Source organism: Penicillium crustosum (assembly GCF_028827405.1).
Source record: "Penicillium crustosum strain IBT 35664 chromosome Unknown utg000003l_segment0_segment0, whole genome shotgun sequence".
NCBI classification, from domain to species: Eukaryota; Fungi; Ascomycota; class Eurotiomycetes; order Eurotiales; family Aspergillaceae; genus Penicillium; species Penicillium crustosum.
The window spans coordinates 4,507,733-4,523,733 of NW_026623124.1; the positions used below are offsets into that span (position 1 = coordinate 4,507,733).

General features: G+C 47.4%; 6 protein-coding genes across 6 annotated transcripts; 2 read left to right on the forward strand and 4 right to left on the reverse strand.

Moving 5' to 3' along the window:
* Positions 1–439: 439 nt before the first annotated feature.
* Positions 440–1,615, forward strand: N7487_008781 (threonine aldolase family protein; the record flags this gene model as incomplete). The annotated part of the gene is made up of 1 exon (XM_056876511.1): positions 440–1,615. One exon carries the CDS (start codon positions 440–442, stop codon positions 1,613–1,615), a length of 1,176 nt encoding a protein of 391 aa, XP_056728699.1.
* Positions 1,616–2,633: 1,018 nt separating this feature from the next.
* N7487_008782 (putative 2-haloalkanoic acid dehalogenase) lies at positions 2,634–3,455 on the reverse strand (the record flags this gene model as incomplete). The annotated part of the gene is made up of 2 exons (XM_056876512.1): positions 2,634–2,757; positions 2,824–3,455. 2 exons carry the CDS (start codon positions 3,453–3,455, stop codon positions 2,634–2,636), a joined length of 756 nt encoding a protein of 251 aa, XP_056728700.1.
* Positions 3,456–4,293: 838 nt separating this feature from the next.
* Positions 4,294–6,086, reverse strand: N7487_008783 (uncharacterized protein; the record flags this gene model as incomplete). Its single annotated transcript, XM_056876513.1, has 2 exons — positions 4,294–5,394; positions 5,457–6,086. The coding sequence occupies 2 exons, from the start codon at positions 6,084–6,086 to the stop codon at positions 4,294–4,296; spliced, it is 1,731 nt and encodes a 576-aa protein (XP_056728701.1).
* A 711-nt stretch (positions 6,087–6,797) lies between these two features.
* N7487_008784 (uncharacterized protein) lies at positions 6,798–7,686 on the forward strand (the record flags this gene model as incomplete). Its single annotated transcript, XM_056876514.1, has 2 exons — positions 6,798–7,348; positions 7,410–7,686. 2 exons carry the CDS (start codon positions 6,798–6,800, stop codon positions 7,684–7,686), a joined length of 828 nt encoding a protein of 275 aa, XP_056728702.1.
* A 394-nt stretch (positions 7,687–8,080) lies between these two features.
* N7487_008785 (FAD dependent oxidoreductase superfamily) lies at positions 8,081–12,299 on the reverse strand (the record flags this gene model as incomplete). The annotated part of the gene is made up of 5 exons (XM_056876515.1): positions 8,081–9,492; positions 9,856–10,333; positions 10,400–10,712; positions 10,769–11,183; positions 11,237–12,299. The coding sequence occupies 5 exons, from the start codon at positions 12,297–12,299 to the stop codon at positions 8,081–8,083; spliced, it is 3,681 nt and encodes a 1,226-aa protein (XP_056728703.1).
* Positions 12,300–14,230: 1,931 nt separating this feature from the next.
* On the reverse strand, positions 14,231–15,793 carry N7487_008786 (uncharacterized protein; the record flags this gene model as incomplete). Its single annotated transcript, XM_056876516.1, has 1 exon — positions 14,231–15,793. One exon carries the CDS (start codon positions 15,791–15,793, stop codon positions 14,231–14,233), a length of 1,563 nt encoding a protein of 520 aa, XP_056728704.1.
* Between the last annotated feature and the right edge of the window lie 208 nt (positions 15,794–16,001).

A 16,001-nucleotide genomic window follows, 5' to 3' on the forward strand; every position in this document is an offset into this window, starting at 1 on the left:
GAGCGCTCTGACTTGCTCAAAATCCTCAGCAAAGCAGGAGAGCAACCAAGTCAGCAGCTCACCGTCCAACCTTGGTTGACAAAATGGATACTGGCTTAAGGATGGCCCCAGTCCGGCACCGGACTCAAGTTTGAGAAATATTTGTGGACCTGATCCACACCGACGAGTCCGAGGTCCGGGCTACGGAGTGAGCTCCGGAGTTCTCAGAAGACCGGAGTTGGGAGGATAGCGGAGAAGACACGCTACCTATGTATGTATGTACTCGAAGATATTGATCTGATAAGGAATTGCTTCAAACATTGCCGTTCAGCACCAGAATCCTGAGAATCACTTCGATATTATAATTATACCCAATGTTCTCATAATGTCGTCTTATCCTTCTTCTCAACTCTACCAAACCCTTCTAAACAACTTCAATTCATTGGTTTCCTGATTCACTATGACTGGCGTTCAAGTTTGCTCTGTCCAAGATGAGACTACCCAAGCAGCTGAGCAGATTGAAGTGTCTAGCTCCTGGTGTGGTGCTGGGCCTGCAGCCTACGACTTCCGTACAGACACTATCACGACACCGACCTTATCTATGCTGAAGGCGATTGCTCAAACGACCTTGATGGATGATGTATACCAAGAAGATTCGACAACAAATGACTTCGAGAAATTCATGGCCAACCTCACAGGCAAGGAAGACAGTCTTCTAGTCATGTCGGGCACAATGGGAAACCAAATTGCCCTCCGATCGCTGTTAACACAACCACCCCACGCCATTCTCTGCCATTACCAATCTCACATTTTGAAGTCAGAGGCCGGCAGCTGCTCATCTCTGTCTCAGGCGCATATGCAGCCATGCATCCCCGCGAACGGGCAGTATCTGACCCTCGAAGATATTCAGCGAGACGTAGATACTCGCGACAACATCCACATTGCGCCTACCCGCGTGATCTCGCTAGAGAATACCCTCGCAGGTGTCATTACTCCTTTAGAGGAAGTCCGTCGGATCTCTGCATTCGCTCACGCCAACAATATCAAGATGCACCTGGACGGCGCAAGAATCTGGGAAGCTGTCGCTGCTGGTGCCGGCTCATTAGTTGAATATTTGGACTGCTTTGATACAGCCCAGATGTGCTTTTCCAAAGGGCTGGCTGCCCCGGTCGGCAGCATTATTGTTGGTCCGAAGAGCACTCTGTCACATTGCCGATGGGTGAGGAAGAGTATTGGTGGAGGCATTCGACAGGCCGGGATCATCTCATCGGCAGCCCGTGTGGCAGTCGAGGAGAATTTCGGAAACGGACCTAATGGGGAGGGTGGTCGGTTGCAAGAAACGCACAGGAAGGCTAAGATTATTAAAAAGATGTGGGTTGACCGCGGTGGCGCGGTCAGTCGGCCAGTCAACACAAACATGGTTTGTCTGGATTTGCCTCACAGCGGTATCACGGTGGACAAAATTATTTCCGTGGGTAGAGAGGAAGGAGTTAAATTGTTCGGTGGAAGAATAGTCGTCCACTACCAGATTGCCGATGATGCCATTGTCCGACTGGGTAATGTTTTTGATCGCGTGCTGTCGTCGACAGAGAAGAGGGAAGAGGTAGTTCAGGAGTCAGATTCGGTCTATAGATAGATAATCAAGGGGAAAGAAAGAAGTATATAGGAGAGAATTGACCACGGCTCAACAAGTATTCCTTTACTCCTTTGTTTTACAATTCCCTATTTGTTATATAACGTGGCTGTCATACCTTTTTGCGCTTTGCACGATTCGCTTCGAAGACCTATGAAATATCTACGACGGTCCCGTCCATGTGTTCTATCTCACCACTCTCTAACCACTCAATTCTAGTCCTTTTGGCCTAATTCTTTTCCTTTTATGAAGAATTTATGAGTCTAATAATATCTGTCCATAAAACAATATCAGAATGTGTATGTATAGAATAGTATAAGGGTGGTTTAAAAAGCACAGTTTAGATATTCAATATTGGGCTCTATATTTACCCGATATAGGTTCTCTTAGGCTAGCTTAGTAGGTTTTAAAGCTAACATATACAATATATGCCCTTGATTAATAGATATAGATAGTAATAATAAGGGGGACTATACAAATTTCAAGTGCTAAATTCACTTTAAAAAGGACCTAATTAATTAAGGTATAATTCACATATAGATACTCTCTAGCCCCTTTCTCTGAGCAAAGTGAGAGGGTAATCTACTAAATATACAGCTTGATTGATTATTTAGGTAATTAACCATATGAAAGTATAAATTCTTTATGGAATGAATATATATTCGTTGAAATATATGTAGTCAAACTCAAGATATATAATCCATGGATTGCGGGTCAAAATGCGACTGTCTCACTAATCGTGGCACTACCCGTAACTATGACCAACATTATTTAGGCAACTTGTAACATTTCTCATGTTAGTTACATGCAGTAGTAGTTTGCTGGGAATTCCACTTTAAGTCAACTGTTCTTGTTTAAAATTGGTGTCGCACTAGGAACTACGATATTATGAAAGTTACAGGATGAACCTCCCCTCGCTTGAAATCATTAGGTGTAATTATTTATGCTGAGCTATTGATATATGGAGTAACTAGAATCGAAATTGTTTCTTGAATCTCGTCTCAAGAGTACAGGTAGAACTTCATGCCACCTCGATCATCTTGTCAGCCATTTCGAGCAAACTGTCGGCCATAACATCCATCTTAGTATCGAAGATCTCAATGCACGACTCCTTCTCATAGATTGAGCAGTAAGCACCACGGAAGCTGATTGTTTAAGATAAGTTAGCCCGGAGATCTTCCTCATTCCGTTTGAGAAACAGCAAAACTTACCCAGCTTTAACAGCTGCGCTCACATCCCACATATGTGCCGCCACGAACCACTTTTGATCTTCGGCAGCGAACTTCTCCAGCATGGGCTGGTAAGACCCCATAGAAGGTTTGACCATATCAAGTGGCGACCCCAATGCGGATTCATACTTCATGAACTGGTGGCAACTGACAAGGTTCTCGGCGGGCATTTCAAATCCGGCGCGCTTGAAGTAGCCACCGACTCGTTCTGTGTCGCCCGTGGTCAAGCACCAGATGGTGAAACCATTATTCCTCAATTTTTCCATCATGGCGCGGCAGTCCGGGCGGAGTTCCAGTTTTGAATACGCGTCGTGACATATGTCTCTTTCCTCGTCGGTGGCGAACGACCTCGGGTTTTCGATACCGGACATATATAAGACGCGGTAAAAGAGCGCCTTGAAGACTTCCTTGTATGGCACGCTCCGCTTGGACATGTGGAGCATAAGAGACTCGAGCTCCGCAGCTTGCATCCATGCGAACCCGAATATTTTGGCCGATACTTCGTGTGCTCGCAGTCGTGGACCGAGAACATGTTCGATGGTGTCAAGAAAGTAGTCGAATGACACACATGTGCCGACCACATCGAAAACAGCGTGCTTCTTGGGGCAAATCATGTTGTGGATATAATATTTAGACTGATGATTGAGTAGAATTGAACTGGCAGACTGAAAGGATTATTGGGATGCATTTCGATCTGGGCTGTATCACGGTCATTTATTCAAAGCGGTTCACCAAGCCACGTCCATTAGAATCGTTGTCTGATTGCGGCACATCGCTATCCGATAATCTACATCCCGCCCTTGACCCATTCCGCCCTCGAATCAAGATAGGAATGAGGTTTACTCCGTACATGTGAGCTCCAGGATGCGTAAAGAGTGGCGGTGTGGGCACTCCGGGACTAACCATATCCGGCAATCAGCTATCTTCGGACTGGACCCACTCCGTCTCGGAGCTCACCTTGGGGATTACATTTGTTGATTTCACACATGCTATTCGTGTACAGACTCCGTGCCGCGAACCGAGTATGGAGGGATCCGAAAACATCTTGGCTATTAAATTTGATTGGGTGGATTCTACAAGTAGCATCCATGGTGTATGTATACATCAAAATGCAAGGGTTGAGGACATTCCAGGAAATTGACCTCGAATGCATCGGGACACACAGCAATATAGGGGTTAGAAGATGTTCACCTTCAATCGTGTATGCTTAGAAGCTTGGATAATTTGCACTATCATTCCGTAATATACTGATTCGTATACAAAAAACTCTCATTACATGCATTCTACTCTATAGATCAACATCTAGTAAGTCAACACATAGAATTACTTATAATATATTCAGTTACATAATGTACCTCTCCAAGTAACTACTTAAGGCAAGCGTGGTTTCAAAGACTAACCTGGTAACTCCACTAGTGAGTCAACAGATCTCATAAATACTGTAACCCACCCTCAGTTCCATAAAACGTTCAGCCTGCGAAGACCTTTCTTTGGCTTTGCCACAGGCTCTGGATTCCGATTGGCAATATCGATAAAGGGCTGGATGGGGATATCTTCCAAGGGGACGATCTTTGTCTTCCGAATAAACTTGTACCCAAAATAGAAGATGAGGAAAAGGGGAATATTAATATACGAGGAGACAAATGTTTCGTCATCCCAATTTCCCTTGATAAAAGTTGAGTACCCGCCCGTGATGAGCAGGATGGTGAGCATGAAAAGTGAGGCCCAGCTGATATATGGTTGCAGCGGTGTCGCCCACGGTAGGGACTTCCTAGAGATTCCTTGTTTCTTGCAACCGTAGTAGAAGCGAAGATAGGTGATCAGGATAGTCATCCAGTTGGTCAGAGTCGTGATAGAGACAAGGTCTTGTAGCCAATTAAACACGGTGCTGGCGGTCGAGGAGAGCGACATGTATCCCAGACACATGAATAGACCGTAGAGCGAAATTGCGATGAATGGGACGGAAAATCTGTTAAGTCGAGTGAAGAACTTTGGGGCTTGACCGTTCATCGCCAGCCCAACCAACACTCTGGTCCCGCCGAGCATATTCGAGTTGCCTGAAGACCATGCCGATGTGATAATGACAGCATTGATAATTGATGGCACGACCTTAATTCCAGCCAGAGTAGCTGCAATCACAAAGGGAGACTCAGAAGCTGTCCCGCTAGAATTACTGAGTCTAGGCTCATTGGAGGGGACCACAAGGCCGACCATGAAGATGGAGATGACTGAAAGGAAGAGGTCAGATTTGAAAAGAGGTGTTTCGTTCTCTTTGAGAGTCAACATACCGTAGAAAACCAATATACGAATGAAAATCCGCTTCGCGGCTTGTGGAATAGCCTGCCTTGGCGATTTTGTCTCTGCGGCAGCGACAGTAATTGTTTCAATCCCCGAATAGGCGTAAAGGGCATTATTCAGAGAGGTCCAAACACCGAGAAAGCGACCAAGAGCGCCACCGATCCCAAGGTACTGAACGAAAGGCCCAGGATTCCGCCAGTATTCAAACCCGATGGTTTTATGATCCGGACCGCCACCACAGGTGATTACAAGAGCCTGATTTATGAGTGTTAGTACACGAAAACCCATCAGCCTCGTAGGAATCAAGCCGAGCTTACCATTATATTCACTCCAATTATCAGCAATATCTTCATCATGGAGAAGGCGAATTCGAGTTCTCCATATACTCTCACAAAGAGCAAAGCGGTACACACCATAAGCAACCCAAAGATAGTGATCCAAATCGCACTATTGAGGTCAGACCAGAACTGCACTAGTACAGCAGCGGCCACGATCTCTGCGGGGATAGACACAAGGTAAGAATATACCACATTGTAACCGTTGGCAAACGCTAGTGCCGGGTCAACAAAATATTCCGCGTAGCGGACTATTCCACCAGTCAAAGGAACAAGTGTACCCATCTCGCCTATCGCAAGAGTTACAGTGCCAGCAACACAACCCATGACTAAGTATCCTAGAAAGGCGCCCAGGGGACCAGAACGCGAAATTGCTCGACCAGAACTAAGGAAGAGACCTGTTCCGATAGTACCAGCCAAAGCGATCATTTGAATATGTCTCTGGTGAAGGCCTTGCCTGACAGTCGAAATTTCTTCGAAGTCTCCAACATATTCGTCTTCTGGTTGAATAGGGGACTCTGGGTCTTGTATTGTGGTCTTGACATCTTTGGTAAATTCATGGGATGTATCGGGGGAGTTTTCGTTGCCAAGGAAGGTCTTAATCGTGGACATCTCGATTGACTTGGATGTTCTCTCGTGGGGGAAAAGGGTTATTGAAAATATTGGGCAGTCGTTTCTAGGTAGCGCAGACTGCGACGTGTCTCCGGAGACAATTTAGCTTGAACTTATAGCCAACTTCGTTAGTGGCCATATCACTCAGAGGTCATCCTGCCACGCCACCGATTGTTTATCTGTATAGTCAAGCTACGCGGGTAAATTAGAATTAACACCAGGCGTGGCCTTTAGTATCATTCAAAAACAGTTAGAGCCGGAAGATATGGGATATTGATTGGCAGATGGATGAAGATACAAGATGGCAAGCACCCAATCGGAAGACATATGTATCTTTGACCAAGGTTGACAGGGGGATGTGAGATAGCAGCACGCGGGTGATAAATGGGGTGCAGATCGACTCCGCAAAAATGCAAGGCCGCGAAATCCACTCCGTTAGAGAGCAGCTCCGATAGATAAGCTGTACGGACTTGGAAACAGACACCACCTCGGAGTACGAGGAACAAAAGTACTAACACTGAGTACTCAGAAAATGTATTCGAAACAAATATTAGGCGTCCTTAACGGCGTTTCTATATAGTATTTTACATTTCCTTCGTCTGTTAACAGAAGCATTGTAAGCTCAGGGCATCGTCTCATATAGTTCAGCTGTCCCATCAACCGACCCTATCACCGAGATCCAGCAAAAGGTGTCCGAAGCAACTCAATATTATGCCCAAAGTATTCCTAGTTACCGGGACTTCAAGCGGCTTCGGCCATGATCTGATCCAAGAGATCTTGAATCGTGGAGACATTGCTATTGCGACAGCACGTACTCCAGCGACTTTGGAATTCGATAACACGACCGAGAATAACTATATGGCCTTGAAGCTCGATGTGACAAATACCGACTCCATCAAGGCAGCTTTTGCTGAGGCCATCAAGCGCTTCGGGAGAATTGATGTTGTCGTGAACAATGCGGGCTACGGCCTGACAGGATGCTTCGAAGAATACACCGAAGAACAGATCCGGATGCAAATGGAGGTCAATTTCTTCGGTCTCGTCAATGTTACACGGGAATCAATGGCTACCATGAGAACGCAAAATCCCAGCGGTGGTGTCATCCAGCAGGTTACCAGCGTGGGTGGACAACGTGGAGCCGCGTGCTTCAGCCTGTACGCCGCAAGCAAATGGGCAGTTGAAGGATTTACGGAGTCTATTTCAAAGGAAGTGAAGCCCGAATGGGGTATCAAATTTACCTGTGTCGAACCAGGTGGTTTCAGGTGAGTTGGGTGAATCGATAGTGAAATTCGCTTTTATCTTTGATTTAACAATTCCTATTAGAACCGATTGGGCGGGTCGGTCAATGGCTTTTACCGAACGCCATCCAGAATATGATCACCTCGATGCTAAAGGCATGATGATGGCTCGTCATGGGACTCAGCCTGGTGACCCTCGGAAGGCCGCAAAAGCCTTTTACGATTTAGCCATGATGGAAGACCCACCCTTGAGAATCTTGCTCGGTACAGATGCCTACCCGGCTATCCTAGCAAGGCTCGAGGAGGAGAAACGGAATTTCATGAAGTATGAGGGAATCAGCTTAGGCACCGATGTCGATTAAATGATTGCATTGGAAACTCGACATAGCCCAATGAAAATACGTATCATCCAACATCTTAAGACATACATAGTCAACTCGTAGGGAGGGAACATGGAAGATGGGAGCCTAGCTGGATGGTTTCCCTACTTGACTTGACTATGATACTTATAGCTAGCCACAGGACGGGCGGAGACGATTTCATAGTGCTCATATTACGGACTTGGTACAATAGAGTAAAATTGATCGATATCACTGATAAGACTATTTAAGACTCTTTACAGGTAATCACTACGCCGCAATACATCTCAAAGAAGGGAGGGGGCCTCTGTTACGGATACAAGACTACCAGATAACACTAGGAGCAGCCCAGGTGCGTAATTCCGCCTTTTATTCTTCAATGTTCAATAAATATATCTCATCTTTTCACGCCGAGTATATCACCCCCAAAGGGACCATTCCTTGCCATTTCTAACCTCTCCTTTGTCGTTTCGAACAATCTCGGAACACCAGTATCTTCAAACCCGATCCCATTTTGAACCATCTTAGCAACCCCAAGCGCAGACAAAAACGCCTGAGGCATTCCATGACCATTGAAGCCCGCAAGTACAAACTGGCCATCCTCCCCAGGCACGGCGCCAATGTGAGGCTGGGAGTCCCAGCTGTACCCCATGACCCCGGTCCAGACTTTATCTACCTGGGCCCCGCTGTCTTCCCAGCCATTGAAATGCCGTTGCATATAGCCTTCGTAATGGTTTTTGACTTCCTCGATGAGAACTGAATCGTCCACGTTGTCGTACCATGAACTCAGTACAGGATGGTATCGCAAGTTGGCTCCACCGACAACAATACTACCATCGGCACGGGGGATGAGGTATGAAACAACGTTGTCCTCTTCACGGATTATGTAGGAGTTGTTCAGAAGAGGCGCTCTCTTGTCCTCAGGAACTGAAATATGAGTGCAGAGTCCTTTGCAGGGAACGATGGCTTCGTGGTACTGTGGCAGAAGACCCGCGATATAGGCATTATTGGCATACACGACTTTCCGGGCGACTGTCGTGCCTCGTGGAGTCGTGACGATGAAGCTGCCTGAAGGTTGCCGACTGACGGACGTCACCGGGGTATGAGCCTGGATATTGACCAGACCGGTCTTGAGAATTGAGGCAGTCAGATGGAGTATCAATTTGTACGGCCACAGGGTTGCTGCCGTGAAAGAAGCGCAAGCTTTGGCGCCTTTGACACCCGAGATACCCTCCGCATCCTTACCAAGCACAAAGAAGACATCCTTCATGTAGTCAAGGTCACGAGATATCAACGTGTCGTACATCTCCGTAGCCTTCTGGGCTGTTTCTCCGTTGGTCCATACATCGATAGACCTTGTGAGGCTAAAGTCACAGTCGATTTTCTCTTTTTCAACCAAGGACTTTATGGCGTGGACATGTGCGATTTCAAATTCAGTCACTTCCAAGGCGCGTTCAACTCCTGCTCGGTCGATGAGCCTGGCCATAGGGGTGTACATGTCAGGTCTTAGGTGGCCACCATTGCGTCCTGTCGCGCCCGAACAGACACCCCGTGCTTCCAGTATTGTGATAGATAGTTTCTTGTCACTGGCCTCTCCTTTGGTCAAGTGGTACGCTGTGCTAATTCCTGCATAGCCGGCGCCTATGATGACGACGTCGCTTGATACTGGAAGCTCCTCTGTGGTTCGATGATCGTGCAGTTCGTGAATGTCTCGGTGCCAAAACGGCACAGTGGCATTTTGGACAGGCTGCCGGGGTATACTAGAGGTGTTGTTTGGAGACATGGTCATCGGAGTGAGATTGAGTGTTGCTGTTTGGTCTCGGAGAACTTTCCCAAGTTGATGAGTTAGACTATTTGACGACTTCGGCGTTTAAGTAATGGGTGTAGTTTCAGTCCTTGATCATCATTCGATGAGGATGAGAACGAACTCCGGTTTATCGGTACTCAACGACTGACCCACGCCGTGTAACGCCGTGACCGGCCCTTATCAACCCCGCAACCCCGGGGTAGCCCACTCCGACAGATAAAAAAGCACTCCGAACTGACTCCGGGCTATCTTATCAGTTGAGGCAATTAGCAAGGCATGGTAAAATGGCCTTTTGGTGTATTCGGGACCGAGAGGTTGGAAATATCGGTCTGGTGAGATTGCTTAATACGGAAAAGGTGGATTACTTTGTTCAAGCCAACCATTCTGAGTCCAGTCAACGGTGTTTAGCCAATCCATATCATTGAATGCGATCATCTCAGGATCAATGTCACACTCTCTGCCCGTCGCAACAGGTAGATTCTGTCCTGGGGACTGCTGATCTTGCGAGCCATACTGTCTCTGGGACTGATGTTCGCTCGGCATCTCTTGTGTTTGCATGCCATACGACGACCCCAAAGAATCGAATACAGCGTCAATGATTCTTTGTAAAACCGCCTTGAACTTCTTGCTAAGTTGTGCATTGTTATCCGTAGGCCGTATCCAGTCAAGTAAAGCTCTGAACATAACTAGATTTTGGACGACTTCCGACCGCGAGAATCGAACGCAGTCGTGACCGCGGGTCGTCGATGAAATCTCGCTTTGCGTGGCAGGTGGTACAAGATTACTTGCTCGGAGAAGCTCGACACATAAAATCCCGGCACAGGGCATTCCATATGATACCGCCTAGATGAACATTAGTTTTATTGTACTCCGGATCCAGATAACCGGCTAAGCTCGCCGTCGACTTACAATCCAGTCGAAGGCATGGTGGAATTCATGTAGCTGATCACGGTTAAGCCAGAGAGATATGATAACAGACATTGTCTCTTGGGCGATATCGAACAAGTCTTGGCCATCACTGAATTGCCGCGATACAAGTAGACGCTGGAGAAGGAACTGGCATTGCAATACATCAAGTTGTATGCGGGTGATAACATAGGCTTCCTGGGCACTCCGTTCATGGAATCGTGAACTTGACTGAGGGTGCCATTCAGAGCTCCCCTGATACTGAATATGCGGGGGATATGAGGCAACTATCTTTCCCAGCTGGACTTGTAGGTCTCTGCAAAATGGTTGAAGTTAGCGAAATGTATGCAATATTGCTTCCAAATAACGCACTCTACCTGTGCCTTTGTAAAATTTGAATTGACACTCAGAGTTAGTTCCAAGATTCCTTCCCGGATAGGACTAAGCATCGTTAGTGCTCGAAGCCAGGTTGTTGTGTATATGTGACCATTGGTGTTCCAGCCATTAGAGTCAAGCTTTGCAATAGCCACAGCGAGTCGCTCTCGGCCCCCATATACATCTTCCTCGCATAAATCGAGTGGAAGAGGACATTGACAGTAATGACTACTGAGCATAGGTGGTCGCGCATTGAACAAACTGTGACATTTGTCATGGTAATACATCGACGAAGCAAGTGATGCTCGATGTTGGGAAAATGGCGTAATTTCCTTCGAGGGAGCGAGACGATGCAATCCTGCACTTATAAAAGCGCTGCGGACAGTCCCATAATCGACTCGTACGCGGTCACCTATGATGAAATGAGCTCTAGTTTATAATTCCAGCTGATGTTTTGCGACTCACTCTCATCACTGATTATGATACTTTGTAGTCTGGTGCTATTCTTCATGCAAATAACCATGGTATCACTTATTTCAAAGTTCCCTTCGCAAAGCCTTACACAGGCAGCAGCACACTCTCTCATCTTCTCTGCTGCAGTGTTACGATTCCGCCCATGCTGCTCGGGTAGACCAAATACTGGGTCCCACTCTTGTTTGCATCTGAATGCAATTCCAGCCCAGCTAAAAAGGATCCCGATCATTTCCCATCGTAGATGGGGTCCACCAAACCAGTTGATCCAGGAAGCATGGTCAGAATTGCCTGCGTAATCGCAGTCAGGTGTTGAATGAGGTCTTTTGTGGTTGATAAACAGATCATTTGCCACTCTCAACACTGATTCCCGCGTCCGGGACTCACCTAGCTCACTGGCATATTCCGTCCATACTTGTTTCAAGCATTGCTGGATCATGGTGGGTGACAGCCATACATCATATATGTGGTGGATTCCTTTCAGCAGCATATCACACGTACGAACAGAGGGGAAGTTGAGTAGTGTTCTCACAGCCAAATCCACGCGAGACCTGGCCATTACATCAGGCTCTCGGCCTAACTCGTGGTAATCGGAGTTCGTGGCATCAGCCATCACTGCGCCAAAGCTATCTTGGTTTTCAACAAAGACAGCAGAGAAGCGGGTTGTCTCGTGTTGGCCCAGCTGCTCTTGAAATAACATATTCCGTTTTGATACGCTCGAACGAGCTGTTACCCCCGAACTTGCAGCGGGGCTTGGATCCGCAGGAGGGAGAGAGATTGCTACCCCGACCGAAGATTCACTGGGAAGGTGGAAGGTGCTGGAGACATTTTGAGTCGTTAGTAAGTCTGCGGGCAGGGTTGAGTCGAAGTGTATTGGTGTGTGGGAAGCAGGAGGGCGGCGTTTGGTCATAGGAGCAGGGTGATAAATGCAGTTCAAGTTGCGCAGGACACAACGCGAACACTTCGGACTTTCATGGTCGCAGCGAATCTTGGCCTTGCGGCATGGTTCACAGGCTTGCGGTTGGCCATTATGGCGTTTTCTTGGTTCTGCGAGCATCGTGTCTCCTCGCAAGCGTAGTTCCCCCTTATTGTTTCCTAGCTCGGTGGTCGACGCAAAACGTCAAACATTTCTAAGGGGATAACTTTAAGGCGCAGCTATCGTACAAGCGGCAGAATGAACATGATAGTAGAGGAGATTATCCAGCGAGGGCCAATGAGTGAATTAAGTACGATGGATGCTTTATCGCAGGCCGATAGGGAGATTGATATCTTCAGGAGCCAATCATCTTGCCTGGTCAATATTACCGATTTTACCGATATTACCGGAAGTTGTATCAATACAGCGTTTTCCAAAGTCCAATCCCCAAGGTCGCGTATCAATTTTATGGTACAACATACATATGTACATATAGGTATCGGCTTTGTGTACAAACTCAATACGCATAGTAAGACCCTCGTATCTTCCGAGGGGAAGTGAAGCGCGAACCCCCATAGTCTCCTAAAAGATGGACGATCTGTGTACATACAGTGGCGTTGCATGAGTATTTGCACCCCAGTACCTCGGAAGGCTTAGGCCCCACTTATTTTCTGCCGTTTAAAACTTCTCATTTAGAAACACCTAACTAACTAGCTAGTAACTAGTATGCCAACCTTCGTATTTAATAACCTCTTCCACCCGGTGCGGCATAGTCTCTGCTAAATTTACAAAGTGGTGCACTGTCAGATTCTCCCATGCATACTGCGCTGCATCTACTAGCTCGGCCCAGGTCTCCTGATTATTAGGCATCTCTCGTAACCAAGGCCTTAGCCTTAAGATATCTGCCTTTAATAACGCCCAGAGGTTCTCAATCGGGTTTAAATCAGGTGAATAAGGAGGCCAATCCATAACATTTACACCTATCTCGCGTAGTAGTTCTTGAACTATATACGCAGTGTGTGTAGGTGCGTTATCATGTTGGAAGATAGCATCTTCATTTGCAAGTAAGGTAGGAAGGATACCACGGTAGAGACTATAAATAACCTCTTTTGTAATACCCTTCCGCTCTGCATTTGGATCTCCGTATAGAGGAATAAGGCCAGTTTTCCGTGGAGCACCTGAGAAACAGGCCCAAAACATCTGTTTTGACTGCTTCCCTTTCGAGAGTGTCATTTGAATACCGGAATTCCGATTTTGAAGCTGATCTTTAGGAGGAATAAAAGTCCACTCCTTCCGAGCACCTTGTCCACGTTCAACTGTAGTCTCATCCGACCAAAAGACCCTTTTCCAGTCCTCAGGTGTAAAGTGGCGATAGGTAAGGGCCCAATTAAGACGTTTTGCAGCGTGAATAGGCGTAAGATAGGGTCGATTCATCTTCCGCCATTTTCGAAGGCCCATTTCGTGGGTTAAACGCCAGATTGAGTGCGCTTTAACCTTATAATCGACCTCAGCAAGTAGATCCTCACGCGTAATATCAGGACGGGACTGAATAGCATCATACACACGATCTCGGTCCTCTTCAGTAAGCTTCCTTGGACCACCAAGGCGAGGCATTGAGATACCATGGGAGCGCTTTGTTTCCTGGCGTAAGGTGTAATGAATAGTTGAAAGAGGGATATGAGGGTACGCGTGCTTTTGAATACGTTTAGCACCCCATTTTGCTGAGCGTTTTAGCTCACATATACGCTCGCGAACGTGCGGTGGAAGCTCTGGGCCACGGGCCATAGTAGTAGAGTATAGAGAAAGAGTTAGAAAGGTAAAAAAAAATAGGAAGAAGAGGGGGTAATAGCCTGTATAATACTAGTATACTGCGCGCTGCGCGTAGTCGCGTAGTATACTAGTAGGAATAGGTAGGCGGTATAGAATAGCGGTGAAGTGACGGAAGTACTGGGGTGCAAATACTCATGCAACATGACTGTATGTTGTATACCGAGGAATACAAACCGAGCCCCGAAAAACTTTGAAATCTTCCTTGCAGATTTGAACTCCATCACAACCCCACAGTTGTCATCTTACCTATCAAGCTTACCCCGCAGACGACCATCGTCTAGGAGACTGCCATACATAGCAGCTTCATACAGTCGATTCACCTGCCAGGCATGATGTCCAGCATGGGCAATCAGCCATGCCATCTCATCCACAAACCCGCGTGAGTACGCCCGCCCCATAGCTAGCTGCAGTCTCTCAGACAAGTCATCCTCTATTCCCGGATCCACGGCACCCTTAGTTACATATTGCATTGGTTTGGTACTGAGGCACAGCCAGAGCTCAGCCAATAAGCCATCACTTTCATCGTGTGCGCGTAGGTGCCCCTTTACTTGATCACAGGGGTCGCCGCCGTTACAAGCCCCTTGCAACGGTCTGCTGAAGCCAGTAGTGCGCAGCTCAGGGTCGAAGGCTTCGTCAAAATCCGCCTCGCGCGGTTCCGCAGCTGTCTTCCGCGTCTTGGAGAAGCCAAGCAGGGCACGTCGCAGGAATCGGTGTCTGTCGTTCAAGATATGCCATGTGAACAACGCCGAGCACATGCGTGCCATCGGTTCCATCCAGCGTTCACATAACATCCTGCAACCCGTATGGGCGTATGCGTCATACACCCTCCGTAGCGCTTCCTCCGTGACTATACCTGTCGAAGTCATGTCGGCCGTGTTTAGGAAGGAATTCAGCAACTCCGAGTTGAATAAATCAGAGCCCACATCGATAACGTCTGTCCCGGGGTTGCTAAAGACCAGGTCGCTCATCACTGCCGCGCAATCAAAACCACGCACCATGGCCTCTTTGGCCATACCCACCAAGCTGCTCTCGAGGGTGCATATGATTTGAGCCTCTCGTCTGTCGAGCGTGGCCACTCTATTAGCCAATCCTGATTCATGTGCCTCCTCTAAAGCAACTTTCTTCTTTATGTACTTCATTCCAATCTCGACAGCGGCCATCCTTTCGGCACCGCCTGGAGTATGCAATGCATGGTGATCACCAATCGCCCACTTGATCACGTTTTCGAACTCCGGAAAAACTTTGTGGTAACCGTGCTCATAGTAGAAAGCCATGTCGGAACAACAATTGGAGTAAAGAGTTTCAGCATCATACGCCCCGATCAACATGTTCGTCATTCCGCACCCGAATAACGCATTGGTGGTGGTAAGGGCTTTCGGCCATCTCTCCGCACCAAGAAGCCGGACCACCTTCTCCGAGGCTGGTGCGAGGCCATGACCTTTGCTGGGCAAGATGTGCCCAGAATCATGCTGCTCCTTTCGCCATTTCTGCAGATCCTCGGAGAGATGCATCTCCACAAAACTTTTCTGCAATCCTTCCTTGGGTGAGTCGAGGCACTCAAATAGTCGGGTAATATAACGTATGGCAGTGCTTGCAAGATCCTCGAGTAGCTCCAATCTGCCGTCTTCAATGATGCTGCGTGCCTCTGCATACCCCGTATGGATTGGGAAGCTGGGCTTCTGGGCCACTTCCTCGCCCCAAAAATAGGGTGGGCTTCTATTTGCCGATCGTCGGACGGCTACCTCCATACGACCCAGTGGAAGTGACAACTGGCACTGGTTCTTTTCGTCTTGGTTCGGATCCATGACCGATTGATTGTTTCTGATTGGCGGTGAATGAAAACCGAAAGACTAGTATTAAAAGTATAAAAGGGGCACACTGGTCAACTAGAGGCGATGTTAGGCTTGTTTATATAGCTTGTTTTCGCCTCGGTACTTCTTCGGCGGATGCAGTAGGACCCACGCATCTGCTATACAGTAGCCACATTTGGAATGGGATGCATAAGATACCAAT